Source organism: Erythrolamprus reginae, chromosome 1 (assembly GCF_031021105.1).
Source record: "Erythrolamprus reginae isolate rEryReg1 chromosome 1, rEryReg1.hap1, whole genome shotgun sequence".
NCBI classification, from domain to species: Eukaryota; Metazoa; Chordata; class Lepidosauria; order Squamata; family Dipsadidae; genus Erythrolamprus; species Erythrolamprus reginae.
This window is the reverse complement of record NC_091950.1, coordinates 203,404,688-203,428,417: the sequence shown is the minus strand read 5'-3', so window position 1 is coordinate 203,428,417 and position 23,730 is coordinate 203,404,688. Positions and strand designations below refer to the sequence as shown.

Genomic DNA, 23,730 nt, shown 5'->3' with positions numbered 1-23,730 from the left:
TTAAGTAGCAAAAGCCATTTCAATCTTTTCCAGGCAGTGGCAAGAGTCTCTTGTCATAGTCTGCCAGAATTTCATTCTAATCAAAGATGTCCCAAAGGTGCTTTTTCAAGTGGCAACTGGACTTTTTGGTTTTTCTTTAAAGACATTTCACTTCTCATCCAAGAAGCTTCTTCAGATCACACTAGATCTTGGGGAATGGAAGGATTTATACTTCTCGCAAACAGTTGATCATTTGCATTATTTTAGAGAGTCACTGAGGCCACCTGGAGGTTTATCTGTGTCAGGGTCACCTAAGTAGCACAAATTGGTGTGGAACTTTCTTGGAACTGTTGAAAGGACTGTGTTCTAGACTGGAGGTAGATGATGTCATATCCCCCCCCCCTCTGTTGAGAGACACAAAATGAGCAATGTGGTATATACAGTATAATGCAGTAAGCCATGTGTAGAGCTGTACATTGGGGAAACAAAACCACCACTTCATAAGTGCTTGGCACAACATAGGAGAACAAACCCATCGGAACTAGATTCAGCATCTGCATTTAAAAGATAGATTCAAGAGAGCAAAGTCCACATTTTGGATAGAGAGGACCGCTGGTTTGAAAGAGGGTCAAAGAGGCTATCTATGTCAAAATTGAGCAGTCCCCTCTCAATCTATCTCCAGTCTACAACGCAGTCCTATCAACAATTCTTCCATTCCCCACCATTCAGAAAGAGCTGAAGAAACGTCTTGGATGAAAGCGAAATATCTTCAGAGAAAAACCAGAAAGTCCAGTTGCCACTTGAAAAAGCACCTTTGGGACATCTTTGATTAGAATGAAATTCTGGCAGAAAAAGCACCTTTGGGACAATCATGACCTGGATGACTGAGAATCTCCATACACCAGCGGTCCCCAAACTATGGCCCGGGGGCCGGATGCGGCCCACTGAGGCAATTTATCCGGCCCACGGCAACCCACAAGATTTTATCAATAGATATAATAAGCTCCCGAATCTCCTGTCAACTCACCGCGGTCTGCTGCTGAGCGAGGAGGCGGTACAGAGGCAAGGGGTGGGGAGGATAGGAGGGAGATAGAGAGAGAGGGAGAGAGAGAAAGAGTGAGAGAGAAAGAGAATGAGTGAGAGAAAGAAAGAGAGAGAAAGAGAGGGACAGAGAAAGAAAGAGAGAAAGAAAGAGGGAGAGATAGAGAGGAAGAGAGAAAGGGGGATAGATGGAAAGAGTGAGAGAGAGAGAAAAGAGAAAAATGAGAAAATGATGGAGAGAAGACGAGGGAGAGGAAAATGAAACAAATGAGAGAGAAGGAAGAAAAGAGAGAGGGAAGATAGAAATGGAGAGGAAGGAGGGAGGGAAGGAAGGAGAAATGGAGGGAGTTTGTTGATTTAAGTTTAAATTTACTTGTTAATAAAGAAGTATAAATTACTTTATTATTTAATTATTTAATTACTTCTTTATTTTAAATATTGTATTTGTTCCCATTTTGTTTTTTACTTTAAATAAGATTTGTGCAGTGTGCATAGGGATTTGTTTATAGGGGTTTTTTTATAGTCCGGCCCTCCAACAGTCTGAGGGACAGTAAACTGGCCCCCTGTGTAAAAGGTTTGGGGACCCCTGCCATACACATTCCAATCGAAGCATGAGCAAATTATACCTAATATTAATCAAATAAAAATGCATTTTTGGATTGCCAAAATATTGCTTCACATGCAGCTTGTTATCCTTGTGCTGATTCTATCTTTCTCTCCTTAATCGAGTTTCTATTGTAGGAATGGATGCAGAGGTGGCAATGGGTGATGTCGAGGAGCAGCACTGGCTGGACCTTCTGAGGAAATCAGCAAATGGCACAACAAGTCCTTGCTGGGACATACTTGTGGTTCCAAAGGCTGCACTATACTGAACACAAGTTCCACTAGAATTAAATATGTGCCACTGAACTCCTGCAGAATTGTGACAGCCCTTTGCACTCCCTTGCAGATGCAGTTAACAGAAATATATTATGAGCAACCACCTCGAATACCTGCATTCTCTTCAACACAGACATATTTTGCATTGAGGGGCAGTTGTGATTGCTGTCTTAGGTTGACCTGCAGGCCAAACTACATCCAATCATATAAATAGGACATGTTGAACTCCTTTGGCCTCAAAAAGGACTCTTGACATCACCATGATAACTTCACAGGCTGAAACACATTTGATATCGTCACAGCAGCCCATTGCAGAGGAAGAGTAAATTAAGGCAATTTCAAAGCAGGAGACTGAGGTCTCTCAATAGTATAATACAGGAATATATATTTCAGATAGTGTTCATTCTATTGTGGTAGCAACCAATTGTTCCAAAAAAAGCTGAGAACCAACTTTAAGAGCATAGTGAACTAAAAAAAAAATCTGAGGTGGTGGATGGGAATTGTATGCAATGACAGACTAAAGCCATCCTTTAATTTCACTTTTAATAGCTCATTGGATAAAATGAAGAAACTGATGGGACAATTTAAGGAAATATAAAAAAATAATAACATACTACAATACATTTAGAAAAGTTGGTAAACATATATTCTGCATGCTTGATTCACGTGCTCAATCTGCCTTAAAAACATTTTAAAAGTTAAGAAGTTCCAAAATATCCCTCTTCCAAAAATAAACATAAAAACAAAACAAAACAGGTTATACCAACTTCTTATTAGCTCTGGATTCTGGAAATCATGCAAAAGTCAAATATGCAATCACTCGAATTCTGGCTCTCTTTGGTACTACTTATGCTTAAATAAAAGAAACAATGAAAATAAATATCAATGTAATATATGGGCTTCATCACTGACAAAAGCATGGCTCTACACAAATATGAAAGTAACTTAAAAGACAAAGCAGGTGACCATTCCTTATGAGCATCATTTGCAGTTAGCCTATTTACATATCAAAACTGGGTGCCAACTACGGTAGTCCAGAAGAACCAAGCAGTACATAAAATTATAAATTAAATTATAAATGACATAAATAAATAAATTTAAATAACATGCATTGTGGTTCTCCTAGTCACAGCCAGCTCTGTGGATTATCTTCCAGATATGCAATTGCCAACATCTAACCTTAACAAATCAACATAATACATGTAGAGAAAGTAACTTGCACTTTGAGGGGAGGAAGTAATGAGAGAAATAAAAACGTGTTCTCCTGCCTGCACAAATTAAGTGGCTACTTTTGATTTAATATATACTAGTACCAAGCCAGATTTATAATTACAGATGAAACTTGTACTTGTACTATTCTTCACTATATTATTATTTATTATTTATTGGATTTGTATGCCACCCCTCTCTGCAGACTCGGGGTGGCTAACAACAATGATAAAAACAGCATGTAACAATCCAATTAATAAGCAAGGAAGACATCAAAAACAAGGTTTACAGATGGCTTGCTTCAAATAATCATAGTAAGCACTAATCCCTGTTGCTGTCTGCACTGGAATATGATGTTAAACTGTGGTTTCTTGAAAGCAGAAGTAAAAACTTACAATATTTGAACCATTTTTGTAATAGTTTCATGATTTTCAAATATTGCATGTTAATTGGTTAAAACATATGTCCCAGTGCTTTTTAGTGCAGAACTTAAAAGTATGCAAGAAATTTCACTTTCAGGATGAAGTGTTCAAGCTCATACTGACTCTGCTACAGTACTCAGAGCCTTGGTATATATACTATTAGATTAAAATATGAATCTTAAAGGCAGCAAAGAATCAGATTCTAGTTCCATCATCCAAATGCAAGAAATTTCTTCTACAAGGTATGAGCAAAGCAATGCACATTATTTAACATCAAAGGGAATTAAATATTCAAGCTTTATGGTGTTACATATGGGAAAATCAGAATCTGAATTAATGATTTGTGAACAACTGAGTTGTGAAAAGTATTCGACTGTGAATATTTCATCACTAAAAGCTATTTCTCTAGTATTCTGGAACATTAACATAAGACCTAGGCAAGTTTTAGCACTTGGCTTACAGAGGTTTAGAGGACAATTACCATGCCGGAATTGGCTTGATTTTGGGGGAGCAGGGAAAATATTCATGCAAGCAGTTTATTAAGTCATCTTTCTAAGCTGCAAAAAGGTCTACAAATACCTGTCCACAGGCACATTGTCCTAAGTAGTTTGTGAACTTTAAATAGCAATGCCATCTATTTCTACCCAAAAGAAAAATCACTTGATGTCCAGCAATAAATATGAGCAAATGGGACCTTTCAATGCAAAGAGAATGCAATCAATGCAGACAATAGTAAATATTTCAATCAAACTACTTTTGGTATAACACCAGCTGGTTCCCTAACCAGTTCATAATTGCAATTTAGCTTTTGATTTTCGTAACATTCTGAACTCCAGCTACTCAGGAGCAAAACATACGGTACATATACATTTTTTTTGTAATAAAGTATTCTCCCTGGCAACGAACCAGTGCCTTAGAAGCATTTATTCCAAGGATGTAGGTTGTCACATTTCCCTCTCAGATCATGTATTCTGATAGGACAATTCAAACATGTTGCAGGCCTCTTCCAGGCTCTCATCCATATTCAGTCTTCTCCAAAAAGACTTCTGCTTCATCTGCAGCTCTCTCCTCACACACCTGGGGCATGGAACAGCCTTCTCTTTGCATTCTGAATGAAAGACAGCACTGCAGCTTTCACACCTGTAAGCACAAAGTGAGATATTTGTACATTTATACTCAGGTTTCTACCCTTTCACTGCTATCAAAATATCTCTGTAAAATAAGCAGAATCCCTAACTGGTATGGTAGTTTCGTGGGATCAGGTACACCAGTGATGGCAAACCTATGGCATGGGTGCCACAAGTGGCACACGGAGCCATATCTGCTGGCACCTAGCCATTGCCCTAGCTGAGCTCCAATGTGCATGTGTGTGCCAACCAGCTGATTTTTGGCTCGCACAGAGATTCTGGGAGGGCATTTTTGGATTCCAGAGTGCCTCTGGGGGATGTGGGAGGGTGTTTGTACCCTCCCCTGACTCTAGGGAAGCCTTTGGAGCCTGGGGAGGGCGAAACATAAGCCTACTGGACCCATCAAAAGTTGGGAAGCAGGCCATTTCCAGCCTCCAGAGGGCCTCCGGGGGGTGGGTGAAGCTATTTTCATCCTCCTGATGCATTAAATTATGGTTGTGGGCACTCGCGCGCCCAAGGGAAAAAAGGTTTGCCATCACTGAGGTACACTATTACTTATGATGGCCAGTCAGAGATAATTTTGGGTACAAAGGATGTCCAGATTCTTATAGTTATTTTTTTCTAAATGTGGTAACTTGCAAATACAGGGATTTCAACTTCTAGATTTTCCCAGCCAGCATGCCCATTGCTGGGAATTCTGGGTTAAAGTCCACATATCAGAAGTTGATGAGATTGAGACAACCCCACACACTACTCTTTTTCTACAGTGTGTTTATTTACTGTATTCATATTTCAGCAAGACATTTGGGCTGGAACTCTGCATGTCATTACTGAAATCAGTTTAACTGCATGAAGGATTTTTCTTGTCTTATTTCTTCTTATCTTTTATATTATTTTATGAGATTGTGAATTGCCCAGAATTGCATCACAGCAAGATGGGTGGCATATATATTTAATAAATAAATACAAATACAATACTCAACATATGCTTGAAATCTCTTGTAGACATTACAAACTTAATTAAAGCATACTGTTCATTCTTTACTGGGTTCAAGAAACATATTATCCACCTAGGTGTGAATTTAAACAATAGCCAAAGAAAACACTTTGTATAACTTTAAAATTTTAAATCATCTTCTCTGACACTAATGCTGACTTTATAAAGTTAATTCCCTTTTCATTAGTGACTTGCAATACCTTGTAATGCTTGGAGACTAATGATTGATGAGAATGTCATTTTGTATTCATTCATGGCCTCTCCCTTTCCCTCTTTTCTCATTCAACTGGAAAATGTAAAAGCTTATCAGGAATTTCTATTGAAATGACTGCCCAGAGGATTATGAAAGAGTGAAACACACCTGTCACTCCTATCCAGATGCGTTAAATGTAGGGATAAGCGAAGGAGGAGAGAATTTTGAGATAAAAATGTAAGAATAACTACTTTGGTAAAACAATCTGTAACAACGCAAACAGTCCATATCTTCTGTAACATCCATAATCAGCTAATTTCTTAAGTAAAAGCAAAAATGGGATGCCCCAGAAACACAATTAGGAGAACAGGTTGGAACTCTAACTTCCATAGATTTCACTTAAAATCTCAATAGCTTCCATTCTCTAAATTTCCAAAATAATTTAAACCCCATTATTGCACCCCCACTTAGAGATAACACTTTCGGATACTTGATTATATATGCACAAGAATATAACTTTCATTACCAGTTAAAATCTGATTAATTGCAATCTGAAGTTTCCTTTTCCTCTTTGTGCTCTAAACTGGAGGAATGGGATTAAAATGTGTATTAAAGGAAACTTAAAGAATACGAAAAATGCAATTCTGTTGATTCAGCATGCAGTGAGAGATCCAATCTATATATATTAATGAGGGAACTTTTGCACCGGAGGAAAACAAATGGTTGCATTTATATTTTTCTTAAAGGCCATCAGTAAGGAAGGTAGGCTTTTGGTGTGTGGCTGTGAGTGTGCGCGTGTGTGTTTGTCTATCTGGGACTCTCTTAATATGAGAAGCAATGTTTATTTTCTCTTAACACTGATCATGGATATGGAGAGGTAAATGTAGCTTCTGGGTTGTTTATTAATTTTTTATTGTAGAAATCAATGAAACAGGTTATGACAAGTCTTCTACAGAGAATCACTAAGGTCTACATCCGTGATGGTGAAGCTTTGGCACATGTGCCACAGGTGGCACGCGGAGCCATATCAGAGGGCAGGTGAGACGTTGCCCTGTCAGCTCCAGCACGTCGGCTGATTTTCTGCCTTGGGAAAGGCTGCTTCACCTTCTGGATGTTTCAGGGAAGCTTCCCTGAATCCCTGGAGTGCAAAGAACAGCACAACTGGCAAACAGGAAGTTCAGAAAATGCACATCCTGTTTGCACATTGTGCTGGTTTTTTTTGTACTACAGGGCTTCAGGAAGTTTCCCTGAACCCACGGAAGTGCAGAAAACAACATAACACCAAACCAGAAGTGCGTTTTTCTGAATTGGATGGGAGGGATTGTGTTCATGTATGGGGGCGTGCGTGGGGGCGTGCATGCTATCACACCCACACACACCCTTTTGCTACGTAAACCAAAAAAGGTTTGCCATCACTGGTCTAGACTCTTCCTGCTGCAGAGAACCCTCAGAATTTCAATCAAGACAAATATATTTTTTTAAAATCTGCCTATCTGAAGTTGCATCAGCCATTACTCTATCATCTGAGGGCAAAGGATGGTGGATACTCCTCTTAATTATTTATAAAAATACCTCATTCTTAATAAACCATTCTTTTCCTCTTCTGAAATCCTTTTGAAGAGACTGTAAAATGAGACCTTAGACAAGCAATTGCAAACTTATTTATATATTCAGTTTTGCCTTAGGCAGCCATGTGGATGCCTATACTTGCAGCTGCAGCAGGGGGCCTTGTATTGAATATCACCTATCTCATTCATACCTTCTTTACAAAGTCAATGAATTAGGGATGCACCCCTTCAGGACAACTTAGGAGATCAGAAGTTTCTCTAAATTGAAAGGAAAGCTCCAATATTTCCTTACTGTATTTTTATCTGTCCTTCCCCTGTTGTTAATTAATTCCATCCCTTTCCTTCCTCCTGATGATGAAACCTCTTGGATGAGCAATGAAACATCTTCCTCAAGAGAAAAAAAAAAGTCCAGTTGTCTTTTGAAAAAGCACCTTTGAGATTCTTACAAAGAGTAAGTTTGGAGTAGTGGTGAAGGCAGCAAGCTAGAAATCAGAGACCAGGAGTTCAAATTCCATCTTAGACATGAAGCCATCTTGGGCTAGTCATTCTCTGTCAGACCTAGGCAGAGAAAAATCACTTCTGAAACTGCCAACAGTTCCGGGGATAAATCCAGGTCAACAGTCAAAAACTGACTCAAAGGGAGAATAAATAAATAACTCCTTACTGAAAGGTCTAATCAGGAAGCATTTTTGCTCTGTCTTGGACTAGAAAATGAGGACCACACCCAGACACCTTTCATGATTCCATTTGTTCTCTTATATACCTGTCATGCAGAAACATGGCTTTGTGCTCAAAATTGCCAGAGACTTCCTTAAAGCTCCTTTCATTTGCTAATCCAATTTTGGATCCCTAGATTTTGTCTGATTTTAGATCTATCTTAAAAGATTTCAATTTTTCACAGATTAAAGATTGTTTTCTTTAATCACGAGTCAGCGTGGAGATACCTTCTGTCATATCAGCTATCATTGTTAACCAGAGATGACACAGCCCATTGTCCAATTCATTCACCACGTGCAACACACGAGGAAAACCGCTGAAATCTGAACAAGAGACCATTTCAAGATTCCATTGTGTATCTCATGGGTTCCAGAAGCTAATAGAAAAAAGTAACCCATGTGACTCTAGCAACAGAAAATATGCCCAAACAGTCAGGTAGTACAATAGGTAATTTGCCATTCCTAAATGGTTATTTTAGGTGTACTTCCAAGGAAAAGCATCTCTCTTTTTAATGAGTCCTTGCTATAAGTTTTATATGAAATAAGCATGTGAGGCTGATCTCAATCAGAGAACATAACCTGGTCATTGTGCAGTTTTAGCACTTTAAGCATAAACATGACAGTCAATTACTTGATAACACTCTATCCCTATCATTAAGAGATGAATTAAAATACTATAGATGGTTCTATTTTCAACAGTTTTGAGTCCTTGTTTAAGTCTCTTTTTTGTTTGCCTGAAACAAACTAAATATTGCATGGCCATAACGCGACTCATTCATTATAACTTGTGTTTACTATAACTTCTATTTTTAGACTAATAACTGAAAGGTCTGGCGCTGTAAAATTCAAATTAAAAAAAATAAAAGAATTTGTGAACATTGTCTAACAATAAGTTGTGGGAGAAAATTTGGATTTGTCTCTCCTTGAGCAGGATGTAAGAAGCCTGCAAGGCACAGCCCACCAACCCCTGCTAATTAAATGAAATGATTGTGTTTATTTTGGAACCATTTGGCCAACAAAAGAATGTGTCACACTGATTAGCAAGAAAGGGGTATGTAATATATGTGTATTCAAAGCCAGATGAATGCATTATCCAGGTATTTAGCTGTTTGCTCAAGGACTGACACACACACAAAAAGAAGAAGAATGCTGAGCAAACAAGCTGCTGCAAATGAAAACCCCAACTCTCAGGAGGGTTATCCTGTTCTGAGATTTATCTCTTTCAGGGAGAGATAAGCCTTTAAAAATTGCATCTGAAAATGCACCCACAGAAGAAGGTATTTTCTAACAGAAAGTATTCTCTTTCTGCTTTGTAGCATTCTCTAAGATGCTACGCTGCGGGGAGAACCTATGCAGACTCAATTTGAAATATCTAACCATCTGGGAATCAATCGTGGGTTTGCATTTTCTTATGGCAAGAGACTCCTTCCACAGAAGTAGCTCTGCCTTGACAAACAAAAAGTTCAAGGCAGCAAGATACAGAAACACAGGTAGAAATGCACTTAAATGGCTTGTCTTTCAAGAACAGAAGAAGGGTTTCTTATAGGATCATTCATAAGGGCATCTGATTACAAGGGATGCTATTGCTATTTCATCAGTCTTTTTACTGGTTTAAACAAGATGTAGTGTTTTCCATTGCTTTGATTTATGACTACAATGATGTAGATTAGCTTATACAAAGCTAATATAGCATCAATTGTCTCTTACATTTACTTTCATCCAAAGCCATAATTTCAGATCCTAGTATGCCCGCTGACTCCCAAATGGTACAAAATTTCAAACGTGAGAAAACAGAAGCATACAGATAAATGTATGTGTGCATATTATTAGACGAAATAATCTTTGATCTGAAGACTTTCAAGATGTCAGCACTCTGAAATATTTCACCAGGAATTTCAATACACAATAAACATTTAAATTATTCAAATACTTTGTGCAAAATTAATTGGATAATATCATTAGAAACTTTTAAAAACTTTAAACTAACTAAAATAAAATATAACTTCTGTCTCAAAGCATGCCATAATGGAAGTAACGGATAATAAACAGTTTTATCTATATACCTGCTCTTATGCATATGGAATATAAAGCAGTGCTTTGATTAGGTCAGTTTTTTTCAAATTGCTCAGTAACAAAATTGTGCAGTGATTTAAAATGGGCAAAACAAAAAGAGACAGTGAAAAACAGTGTAGGGGGGGGGGAAATCTCTACTCTAAACCAGGGGTAGGCTCCTCCTGATTCAGACCAGATCGCCCGAACTGTTAGCAAACTGCTGGTGACATGAAAATGGCATCACAGATCTGGTGTGGGTGGTGCTGGTCTGTGGGCACCACCATATACAGTAATACCTCGACTTACGAATTTAATTGGTGCGGGAAGGAGGCTCGTAAGTCAAAAAGCTCGTATGACGAAACATTGTTTCCCATAGGAATCAATGGAAAAGCGATTAATGTGTGCAAGCCCAAAAATCAGAAACCGGCCGCCACCACCGAAGGAGGCTTGAGCCTCCCGATCCTCCCCGCCCCTTTGCCTGACTGCAGGATGCCATGCAGTCAGGAAGGTCATCCTGCTCCCCCCCCAGCCAAAAACACAAAGGCGGTCTGCCAGGCGGCTCCCCCTGCTCCGCGCCTCCTTTCTGTTTGTTTTGTCTCTGGATCTGCAGAGGGAGGGAGGGAGGGAAGCAGAGCGGGGCGGCAGGCGAGGCGACCGCCTCTCCGTTCGCCAAGCACCGCGGGGAAGGAGGGAGAGAGAAGCAGACGGGCAGCAGCCGCGGCGGAGGCCAAGTCTCGCTCCGGGCTGTGCCCCCTTCGAGCGCTCACCGCCTGTCCCTGTCAGCGGCCCAGCCACCTTCACCCGCCCGGACAACCGCCAGAGGGGCGCACGGGGAAGGGCTTGAGCCGCCGCCTTTTCCTTTCCCTGTGGGAGCACCGCACCTCTTGTCTGCCCGGCCCGAGAGGCACGAAACCGGTGCTCATGCCGGGCGGCCCGCCTGGAACGCCAGCAATGCCGCCGGGTCGATTGCCGAGCGGGGGCGGGGCGCAGAAGGAGGTGGAGGCGGCGCCGCACCGGCCCCCTCAGGCCGCTCCGTCTGGGATGGGGCTCCTCCGGAGGGACGCACGGGGGCTCCAGAGGAGCCCCATCCCGGGCGGAGCAGCCTGAGGGGGCCAGTGCGGCGCCGCCTTCGCCTCCTCCCGTGCCCCGCCCCCGCTCGGCAATCGGCCTGGCGGCATTGCTGGCGTTCCAGGCGGGCCGCCCGGCATGAGCACCGGTTTCGTGCCTCTCGGGCCGGGCAGACAAGAGGTGCGGCGGCTCAAGCCCTTCCCTGTGCGCCCCTCCGGAGGAGCCCCTCTGGCGGTGGTCCGGGCGGGTGAAGGTGGCTGGGCCGCTGACAGGGACAGGCGGTGAGCAGTGTTCCCTCTAATTTTTTTTGTGGGTGGGCGGAAAAGTATAGTGTCTGAGCGGCAGTCCCTTCGGGACTGGGCGGCACAGAAATATTAAATAAATAAATAAATAAATAAATAAATAAATAAATAAATGAACGAACGAACAAACAAACAAACAAACACAAACAAAAAACCCACCCTGTTTTGCCTCAGAGAATTTCAAAATAAAATACTGTACTGTGTGTCTATAACAGTGAGCTCATAATAGGGCAACTCTATCAATATCAAAATGCCACTTAAATAGTTGAGCTAGTTTCAAACTAGATTTTGATTTTCTTTCTCTCTTCCTTACTCCCATTCTTTTTCTTTCTCTTTTCCTTCCTCTCTTTTTTCTATCTGTTTCTCTCTCTCCCTCTCTTCCTCTCTCTCTCCTTCCCTCTCACTCTTTCCCTCTCGGCTTCTGGGCAGGTTTGAAAAACTCTGAGTTGATGATGATTTTTAAGTGAGCGATTGCTCACTGCTCAGCTTAGAGGGAACTATGGCGGTGAGCGCTCGGAGGGGGCACAGCCCGGAGCGAGACTTGGCCTCGGCTCGTATCCCGAATTTGAGCTTGTAAGTAGAACAGAAATATCTCTCCCCTCCTAGCTCGTATCTCGAAATGCTCGTATATAGAGCAGCTCGTATCTAGAGGTACTACTGTATATATATTTTTAATTTTCAATGGAATTTTACATCTTTGGATGGCTTCTCTTCTTTCTCTGCTTCATAATGAGCCCTCCCACCCACCCCTGGGCTAATACTCACCTTTATTTCTTTACCTGAAGCACAGCTGATGAGCTCCTCAGCTATGTTTCAGGCTGTATCTTGCTACGGAGCATGCACAGAAATGAAATTTCATCTGGGGAATCATATAAAAGGGCGTTGTATACCTCATTTAATTTACTTTTAGATTTTGATATTTGAAAAAAGAATAGGAAAGAAAATAGCAATAGCACTTAGATTTATATACAGATTTACAGTGCTTTTAGAGCCCTCTCTAAGCGGTTTGCAGACTTAGCATATTGCCTCCAACAATCTGGATCCTCATTTTACCCACTTGGAAGGATTGAAGGCTGAGTCAACTTCGAGCCTGGTGAGATTCAAAGGGCCTAATTGCAGGCAGCCGGCAGTCAGAAAAGTAGTAGCCTGAAGTACTGCATTCTAACCACTGTGACATTCTAACCACTGATTTGTAGTCATTAATCTCACTATACAGTACCTTGGCTTTGGCTACCTGTATTCCAGTTATGCAGACAATCTTTATGTGATCAGCACCACACATTGAATTAAAAAACAAAGGACTTCAGGGTACAGGGAAGCATTTTAAAAATAATTTTATGGGGTTTTCATGGTGTAGATATGAATAATTGAATTAATTTTGCACCAAAACATGCCACTGAAAATTTGATGATGATGCTTTAAAATTATTATGGATCACCCTATATGTAAGACTCTGGGCATCTTACAACATTAGGTTATTTATTTATTTATTTATTTGTTTGTTTGATTGATTGATTGATATTTATGCCACCCTTCTCCTTAGACTCAGTGCGGCTTACAACACGTTAGCAATAGCACTTTTAAACAAAGTCAGCATATTGCCCCCACAATCCGGGTCCTCATTTTACCCACCTCGGAAGGATGGAAGGCTGAGTCAACCTTGAGCTGGTGATGAGATTTGAACCACTGACCTATAGATCTACAGTCAGCTTCAGTGGCCTGCAGTACAGCACTCTACCTGCTGCGCCACCCCGGCTCATTCAATTATAGAATTAAACAATTAAGAACATAATTAGAAAACACGCCAGAATAAAAAGCAATTAGAACAATCAAAAGATGTAACACAAACACTTTAACAACCAGGTTTTAAGGGCTTCCTCAATTTATAACCTTTTATTTAGTGACTGTTCGAAGTTACAACAGCACTGAAAAAGTGACTTATGACCATTTCCTCACTTTAACCAACTGTTGCAGCATCCCCATGATCAAAATCTGGACACTTGGCAAATGGCATGTATTTATGATGGTTGCAGTGTCCTGAGGTCAAGTGACCAACTTTGCAACTTTGTGACAAGCAAAGCCAATGGGCAAGTCAGATTCACTTAACCATATTACAATGATTCACTTAACAAGTATGACAAGAACAACATGTTGCTCAACAATGGAAATTTTGAGCTCAGTTATGGTCATTAAGTCAAGGATTACCTGGAGGGGTTGGGGAAGCTCCTTTCTTTAGCCCCAGAAGATAAAAACATTTATTTATTTATTTGTTTGTTTGTTTGTTTATTTGATTTGTATGCCGCCCCTCTCAGTAGACTCGTATTTTACCGTATTTTTCAGAGTATAAGACACACCTTTTTTCCTTCTTAAGAGAGGCTGAAAATTTGGATGCATCTTATATTTCGAATGTAACTTTTTCGAGCCTTCCCTCCCCCCAGCCCTAACTAGGTGCTAATTATTTTTGTGGCTTCCTACTCCCTCCGAAGATGGTTTTTTCCAGCCTTAAGTCTTTTCAGGCTTGTTTTCCTTCCTACTCCCTCTGAAAAATTTATTTCTATTCTTTCTGAAGCAGTTTTTCCAGCCCTAAGTCTTTGCAGGCTTGCTTTCATTTCTACCCCCTCTGAAAAAGGCTTTTTCTACCCGAACCAAGGGATAAAATAACGTGCTGAACCAGTGGCAATGGTAATTGGAACCCATCCCTGAGCTGTACCAACTTTATAACAAATCCAGGGAACTGCAACCTGCACAATACCTGTACAAGCTATCCTACCCCCTTCTCTAGAGAGAATGGGCCTTGTCCAGGGCATGCTTTAATTTCCTTGTCTCTGGAATTATGAACCATAGCTATTACCAGACTATAGTTTCACAGATACAATGCTTCTCTGTTTCTGATGAAGTTGAAACCTTAAGAACATTGTCTTTTAAAGGTTTTACAAGAAATCACTTTTTCAATCAATCCAACTCTTGCCCTGAAATTACTTAAGTGTTAAATTCAATGCCCAAATCATCATTTGCTGCTGTATTCCTATCCAACAAGTAGGTTATTCACACTTATAAAAATTGTAGATAGCCAGTAGCATGAGCAGGGTTCTTCCACAGTTCAGTGTTATTCTGTTGCATTTTTCTATGGACGTCTAGTAATATGTCATATAACTCAAAAAACCATAAATTCTAACCTGCTTGTAGAACTGTCCTCAAAGGGGTACAGAATTTCCCCATTATTACAGATCTCACAGATGAATCCTTTTTGACTACAAAGGCTGCAGCTGTAAACATGGGAGGTAGCAAATTTTATTACTTTCCCAAGGAAAGGGGCCAGTTTTCCTTCGATAACCTGGAAAATAACAAGAAAAATATAATAAAATCTTGATAAACCACAGAAAGGAATGACAAGGTATCTATTTTGTTTACACTGAGCCATTCTCATTCCATGTTTTTCTACTGTTGCAGATGATACAATGGATAAGAATACTTAAGGCAGAGACTACAAAAGTAAATGAACAACACAGAAAACAAGATCCGGTAAAGGTGAATCATTTTAAGACTCACATTTTCAAGATTTGGAAAGCACTGAGGCATACTAGCAAAGAACTGAAAAACCTTGTCTTTCAGTTGATTCATATACTGTACATATTATTTTACTAAAGCTGGAAGATAAATAGCATTTTTCCCAGTGAACTGGACAGAATTCTAAGTCTCGGTGTCTCTACCAAAATTTTTAGTATTACTTTTCTGTAATGTATACCATAGTTTTATATTAGTATATAAAAGTGGATACCATCAGCCCATCAAACATAATTCAAAATAATTGGTATCTTTCCCTTTCTGAAAGCTGTCAGGTTTCAGAAAGAATTTTACTAAGATGCTTTATTAAAAACAATCCATGAAATACAATCAGCATTTGTAAAGCTATACTTAATACACCTATACAAATATTTGGAATAGCACAATTTTTATTACAAGCAATACGCTATCGTGACTGATATTTCAAGTGTCCGGCATCCAGAGATAATTTTGAATGTATTTGGGAAATGTGCATTTCACTGGAATGGTTACCTCACTTATACTCAAATATACTTTTGTAAGCGATAGTTGAAGCCACTGCACAGATGTGGAATGGAAAAATGTAGGCTACACAGGAAGTCCTGGGAACTGCTTGGATTACTGTCCCCAAATGGGAATGCGAAAAAAATACAGCCACAGGAAGCAGAAAAATTATTGCTAGTTGTGCAGTTTGACATCTGTTTGGGATATAGGAAAATGGTAATGTTATAGGAAGATCCCCTCATGTTGCACATTAAACAATGCAAAAAGGTCACCATCTAAAATTAAGATTCAAGGCCAGCACTCTGCTACTGTTATAACAGAATGTCTCAGTCAGTAACATAAGCAACTTTCCTTGAGGAAAAAAAATCCTCTTCCTTATTTAATTTTACTCCTGAGGTTCAAAAGTCTAAATAAGATGTAGGGAAGTGATATTTAACAAAAATAAGGAAACAGAATAAACAGTGGGCTATTATTAATGAATGGACAAACAAACATGACTGAAATGAGGAAACCTGAACTATAAACCAAGAATAGATACCATATCTCTAGCACCAAGCCTTCAGGCTTTATTTTATAGTATGAGACAACTTTTTAATGGTCAGAACTAATTTTATAAAAATATATACAGTAATATCACCGGAGAAGATATTGACAACATGTTTGGCTTGGCAATCTTGTTGGTATGTAGATGGGGGGTTAAATACAATAAGTGTTGTACATATAACACATCCACTTGCTTCTAACTGGGTTAAAAAGACAATAAACACTATATTTCAACAGCAAAATATGGAGAATCCGAAAGAAATGGTAAAGAGACTCCTTGCTGGCCATATTTATTTTTATTTATTTATTACTTTGATTTGTATGCCGCCCCTCTCCGAAGACTCGGGGCGGCTCACAACACGTGGAAACAAATCATAAATAATCTAAACAGATTTAAAATATTTAACGATTTAAAAAAGACCCCATATACTAACAGACGTACACTCAGGCATACCATATATAAATTAAACATGCCCAGGGGAAGGTGTTTCAGTTCCCCCATGCCTGACGGCAAAGGTGGGTTTTAAGGAGTTTTCGGAAGGCAGGAAGAGTAGGGGCAGTCCTAATCTCCGGGGGGAGTTGGTTCCAGAGGGCCGGTGCCGCCACAGAGAAGGCTCTTCCCCTGGGGCCCGCCAACCGACATTGTTTAGTTGACGGGACCCGGAGAAGGCCCACTCTGTGGGACCTAATCGGTCGCTGGGATTCGTGCGGCAGCCTGTTGGTTATCACAGTAATACTATAAATTATTTAAAATACCCAGATTATCATAAACGTTCCTTTTTTGCATAAATGGAATATGAAAAGCTTTGCAAGGTCTATGTTAGTTTGATGAGAAAAAATAGCAGTAAAGAGTATCTCTGTAAGAGAAGGCTAAATTGTCAAGTAGCTTAGAAAAAGTCCAACCAATTGAGACAGTGAATTTATTGCAGATTGCAACAAGACTATTGCCACTAGTAATGGTTGCTTATGTGGATGAAAGATAAATGGAGAACATGCCTCTTGGCCTTATAACCCCAAGGTAACCACAGAGAAAAAGCATACCCTAATTCCATCTTTTTTATAAAGTTGTACAATGGATATTACATTCCATGTTTAAAAAGTAGCTGGAAGGTAATTTTAAAAATGCCGAAGGAGTGTAGTTACACAAATTAGATTTAACATAGGTTTAACAATCAGAAAAGATGTTTCGAGTCTGGAAATAAAAAGTACTACTGCAGATAACAGCTTCACGTTAGTAATATTATTTTCATGAGGTTACAAAGCAGTAAATTTACTATATAAATTATTTTACATAGAAAGGAAAATAGAATTATATGAAAGAAAAACCATATACATGTATATGTCCTGCCTTAAAAAAGAACTGTGACGAACATACATAATACGTCTTCCTCGTTCCCCACTCCTTCAAATTTCCTAAATTCTTGCTATATTAGAGTTTCAAATAAATTCTAGGTTCTAGAGCCCTGGTTCTCAATGTTGGGAACCACTATTCTAGAGGCTATGATAACCAAGGGCCTCAGGCTTGTATGTCTTATGATATATTCTACATGTACATTAAATGTCGTTTTACACTCTTGCCCAATTCTGAGCAATTTACTTTCTCCATATTCACTTCTAACTATTGCTTTCTAGTTATTGTACAATTTCTTCAAAAGACAGATGAGGTGACTCACCCATTTTTAGAAAAGAAATATTCACAATTTGTTCTGGTTTACACAGTCAAAAGCCTTCATATAATCAATAAAGCAAAAAGTGACATCTTCTTGGATCTGCCTTGTGTTTCTCATTATCTATGGATGTTAGCAATGGGGTCTCGGGTGTCCTTGGCTCTTCAGAATCCAGCATGTATATCTGTTATTCTCATGGCATGAACTGTTGAAAATTGCAACACCTTGAGCACTGTTTTATTAGCATATGTGATTACCCTAGTTTTTCCATAGTCTGAGCATTTTTAGCAATGCCCTTCTTAGTACAGGTATTCAAATATAAATACAACTTTTACAATAGTTAGTTCATTGCTGCATTTTCCAAATCCTACAGCTTTTCTTAGGAATATTTTCTATGACTCATTTATCTTCACTTTCCAGAATATTCTAGTTTAGTGATCCAATGTTAATCCATATCATCAATGTAGAGATATTTATGTCCATTTCTTAGTATATTCATGTTATCATTTCTTGCATCTTTTTTTCTGCAATAGATCCTTACCTTCTTTATCTTTAAGCATGCCCAGATTTGTGTAACAAATAACTTTTTACCTTGATTTCTATAATTTTCTTAATTGAATACTTCATTTTCTTGTTATCCTTAATTTTCTTGTCTTACTTATACAGATATAACTCATTTTCTACTTTTGCTCTTTGGATGTATTGGAAGACTCATCTCCCAATATATTGATGCTGTTCCAATTTAAACATTCATTTGGTTTTCCTAGCAGAATTCTGGAATTAGTTGCCATTCTGTTCTCTAGGGTTATCCATGGAGTGTGTCCTCTAAAAGTAAATATTATAATATCATTGGGATGTGCAAATCTTTTTACTATTACAAAATAAAGGTAAAGGTTCCCCTCGCACATATGTGCTAACCGTTCCCAACTTTAGGAGGCGGTGCTCATCTCCATTTCAAAGTCAAAAAGCCAATGCTGTCTGAAGATATCTCTGTGGTCATGTGGCGGGCATGACTAAATGCCGAAGGCAAATGAAACACTGTTACCTCCCCGCAAAAGGGGGAATGTAATTTTTCTACTTGCATTTTTACATGCTTTCTAACTGCTAGGCTGGCAGAAGCTGGGACAAGTAACGGGAGCTCACTCCGTTACATGGCACTATGGATTTGAACCAGCAAACTGCTGACCATTCTGATTGACAAGCTCTGCAATGCATAAAAATGCATAGATATGTAATACCCTACAGAGCCAGTCTCATTATTTAAAAAATAATACAGGGAATCTGAGTTTATATGATGTTTATATACAAAAACGTATCTCCATGGTATTTGATACAGGCATTAGTATATTTTTCGGAGTATAAAACACACCTTTTTCCTCCCGAAAAGAGACTGATAATTTGGGTGCTTCTTATACTCTGAATGTAGGTTCCCCTCCCGCCCAGCCCTATCTAAGTGCTAAAGATCTTCTCAACTCTTACCTTGCAGGCTCTTTTATTGTTTCTCTCTGCAAAGAATATTTTCCAAGCCCTGTCTCTGCAGGTTTTTTTCCATTGCTCTAACTTGCTCCAAATGCTTCTTTCCAGGTGCTAATGATGTTCCCGGCTCTTACTTGCTTCCAAACTCTTTTCATCGTTACTGTCTCCGAATAAAGTTTTTTTTAAAGCCCTAACTAGGGGATAAAATAATGTGCTGGCTAAGGACACTAGCCAGATGAATGCTTGGTAAGCAGATTCTTTTTCCTCCCCAAAAACTAAGGTGTGCCTTATATTCCGATGCATCTTATACTCTGAAAAATATGGTATATTGTTTGGAAGCTATTCTAGAACACATTAATCATCTAGTGATATGGAAAGGTTTCCTGCAAGATGACTCAGATAGAAGTGCATGCAAAGAGTCATGTTTAGAGAAGTTGAGTGCCTCTTTGTGCCACTGACAAACTTCTACAGCAATCAATTTTCAAACTGTACTCCACCACTTGGATTCATCAACATGCAGAATCACTTCCACTGTCTTTATATGGATATAAATATGTTTGACAACTCTCTAATGTATTGTTTCTCAATCTTGGGGACTTTAAGAAATGTGGACTTCTAGTTCCTAGAATTCCCATGCTACTTGGCAATTCTGGGAGTTGAAGTCCACATATTTTTATATTGTCAAGATTGAGAAACAGTACTCTAAAGCAGTGTTTTTCAACCAGTGTGCCGTGCCACACTAGTGTGCCGCGAGACATGGTCAGGTGTGCCGCGAAGCTCAGAGAGAAAGAAAGCAAGAGAGAAAGAAAGCAAAAGAGAGAGAGAAAGAGAGAGAGAGAAAGAAAGCAAGAGAGAGAGAGGGAGAGAAGGAGAGAGAGAGAAAGACATAGAGGGAGGTAGGGAGGGAGAGAGAAAGAGAGCAAAAAAGAGGAAGGAAGGAAGAGAAAGAAAGAGGGATGGAGAGAGAGAGAAAGAAAGAGGAAGGAAGGGAGAGAAAGAGGGAGGGAGAAAGAAATAGAGTGAAGGGGAGGAAGAGAGAGAGAGAGAATTTTTTTGTCCAAACTTTTTTAGCGCCCCCCCCCCCCCCCCCGCTCAATGTGCCCCAGGGTTTCGTAAATGTAAAAAATGTGCCGCGGCTCAAAAAAGGTTGAAAATCACTGCTCTAAAGTGCAGAAACATAAAACTAAGAGGAAACTAACATGTACTATGTTACACTGCAATCTCCCATCAGGAATTTAATCCAAATTACCTTGTATGCTGAATGGATATATCACGGAAACCTTAAAAATGTAGTCAAATCAAAGCCAGCCATGTAAAGTTCAACATGTAAACAGAAACATGTAAAGTAAGATATCCTTAGTTGATAAAATATAAAGTTGCACAAATCTTTAGCTGAACAGATCAACACTGACTTCCAAGATAATATACACAGAGTAGACATCTCAAAGATAAGGAAAGGTAGTCCAGTGGAAAGAAGTTATAGTTACCGTACTCTCTTTAAATTTAACAAGATTGCACTGTATTGTGTGGCCCTGAAGGCAGAGTTAATAATTGAAGTTACAGAAGTAACAAAACCTCCATGCCAAAGTTTGATTGCCACTGGGAAGCCAGTGTTACGGCTACATTATCTTATGACCCTATCATTGTAAGTCAGTGTGTTAATCATTATCATTATGTAGACATAAGACTCCTTGTAAGTCAACACAAAGAGTGTAATTCAAATGGTCTGTTCACGATCTGAATTATTTCCATGAAGATAACATTTATTAAAAACAAGGACTTTTAGAAATACCAGATCATCTTGGGAGTGTCAGATTTAAAACATACATAGCAATACATATGTGAGTATTTAGCTGAACAGATAAAATATTAAACCTATGGTTTTGTTCACATAATGTGCTTAGCCTGATTGCTGAAATGACTGATTTTCTGCATTCATACAATACTTAAACTAAGCAAACAAGCTGAGATTGAACTATACACCAGCCATCAAATAAAGAAACACATCTAACTGCTCAACAGATTGCACAAGTACAGCTGCTGGGTCTTTAACTGAGATGGTTCAATATTTTACAACCATAATCTGTTTGTATATGAACTGGCATGCATATAAATTCCAGCTCCACAAAGGCTTTTCTAAAGACTTTTGCACATTTAGAACTAAGATGTGAAAGATCTTTTGTTATTCAGTATCTTTTTAGCTTCTCATGTACATAGATAGCGCAGGCATAGTGCAGAAACTCTTAAGCAATTTTCTGTATATGGAAGATACAGCCTGTCGAAGTCTCTCTTATTTGCACCCAAGAAGCTTTCTAAATAATGATAGATTAATTACTACTTGCATAGATTTATAAAGTTAAGATACTCTTCTTCACAGTTTTCTCTTTTGTATTAAACTGTTATGTTCATAGAGTATATTGAATATTAAATAGATATTCGGCAGTGGGTTGCTCCTGTATTTTAAGTACACTGCAAAAACTGCTACCTATGGCAAAACACCTGTTTATTCACATATTCTTACTAATATAAATTAACCTAGTTTTTTGAAATATCAGGATGTTGCGATGTGGTATATGACTAATTCTATCAGGCTCACCCAATTGCTTGTTCAGTTTCTAAGAAATTGATAATTTTTAACACTAATATACTCGGAAATATTCCATGAGTTTCACAGGACTTATTCCCAGAAAAGTAGGTATAGTTAGCAACCTAGATCTGTAAGTCATAACACTGTTCAGGTATATTTCCTAAACTAACAGGCTTCGCTACATCCACAAATGCAAAATAAAGTAACTTTGAAACCCACCGGCTTCCATATTCTCCAAAAGAAAAAAAAAATGAATAACCTTTTCTCATCTTCATTAGGCTGGAAAAGGCTGCCAACTTACCATGGAATATAATTCTTAAGATAAAGTGAATATTGTAAAATGTATTTTACATAGAAAATCTAGTAGGTTAAGTACAAGGCTTATATTTTCCCAAACTTGCTTGGTATTTCAATGCCATAGAAAAATTCATTGAAATTATTTAAAATCTTGGGCTTAATCTGATCCTAACAACAAAAACAGCAACAATGCGTGAATCCTATAGGGAACAATCAAGTTTACTTTCCTTTATTTTCCTATACTATCTGGATATATGCCAGCCACTTTTCCAGTTCAATTTTGTAATTAAACAAAATAAAAATATATGGTTTGGCTTGGGTCACTCCTGATATCTTGTCAAAATTAAATTCCTGAAAAACAGCTTAATCTAATTGTGTTCAGCCTTTTTAAGAAATGATATAGATAGAGTAAGGCAATTGGGTGCACCCTCTCCTATTCCCTAAGCTGCCTAAAACTATTGCAGAGAGTTGGGGGATGCTTCTGAATAGCATGGCACAAGGCCTACTAGGAGGTATCCTTCACCTTCCTTATGTTATTTGCTGTGCTATTATACACTACACAATGCCTCCCGAAATATTAGCATTTTCTGATAACAGTCCCTTGGCATTTGTAAAAATATAATATTGCGTCATTTAATCAAAAAATTTAATATACTGCAGAGATTTAAATGTTTTAGCGGAAAAAAATCAGACGTTAGCAAACTTCCTCCCATACCTTTATCTATAATGTAGTAAGAAATATGCATCAATATTTGTTTTCTCAAGATCATCTAAGCTTGAATACTTTCTAATAATAAAGCTCTAGTAAGATGCCAAGTAACTGCCGGTAGTTATATGAAAAAATAAACACACATTAAAGCCATGGTGGTGAACCTAGGGCACGCGTGCCACAGGTGGCATGCAGATCCATATCCAAGGGCACATGAGGCTTTGCCCTATATCAGCTCCAATGCGCACGCCCATGCTGCCCAGCTGATTTTTGGCCTGATCAGGAAGCTCTAGTAATGAAAGTCAAGAGGCAGGGTGAAAATGGGACTAAGCCAACTAAACGAATGATTCTGACAAAATTAATGAGAACAGAAACAACAACCAGTCTTAGAACTGATAATAAAGAAATTGGTGATGTGTGTTTTAGGATCAACTATCAAAGTTAAGGAACTAGCAGTCAAGATATATATCACAAAAACAGGTAAGAGTCATCTGTGAAAAAGTTTTCCCTGTTACACCCTATTAAAGTGAAAATTGAAAATTGGGTCTCCAAAGACACAGCATAAAGAGTATTAATGTTTTTGAACATAGGTGTTAGAGAAGACTTTTGATAATGCCATGCACAAGAACACCCACACACACCCACACACCCACACACACGGAGTAAATACACACAGGGTCAAGCTGAATTATCATTTTTGGGCACATTATGCAAAGACCTAGTCCTCTTGAGACATTTACAGGAAGGAATAAGAAAAGAATGACCTGCAGAAAGACAGATGGACTCAATTACCCTAGCAATGGGTATATCCTTGAAAGATCTAAAGAACCAGGTTGGGAGCAGATTATTCT

The 23,730-nt window shown here is 38.9% G+C and overlaps 1 protein-coding gene across 1 annotated transcript in view; it reads right to left on the bottom strand.

The window, feature by feature from the left end:
• Window positions 1-2,425: 2,425 nt before the first annotated feature.
• PLEKHM3 (pleckstrin homology domain containing M3) overlaps window positions 2,426-23,730 on the bottom strand; it is a 77,857-nt gene continuing 56,552 nt past the window's right edge. Inside the window, exons 7-8 of the mRNA XM_070731959.1 lie at window positions 14,730-14,887; window positions 2,426-4,670 (exon numbers count right to left, since the gene is read on the bottom strand). Of these exons, the coding sequence (XP_070588060.1) occupies window positions 4,493-4,670; window positions 14,730-14,887 (336 nt within the window). The 3' untranslated portion in view covers window positions 2,426-4,492. The remainder of the gene's footprint in view (window positions 4,671-14,729; window positions 14,888-23,730) is intronic.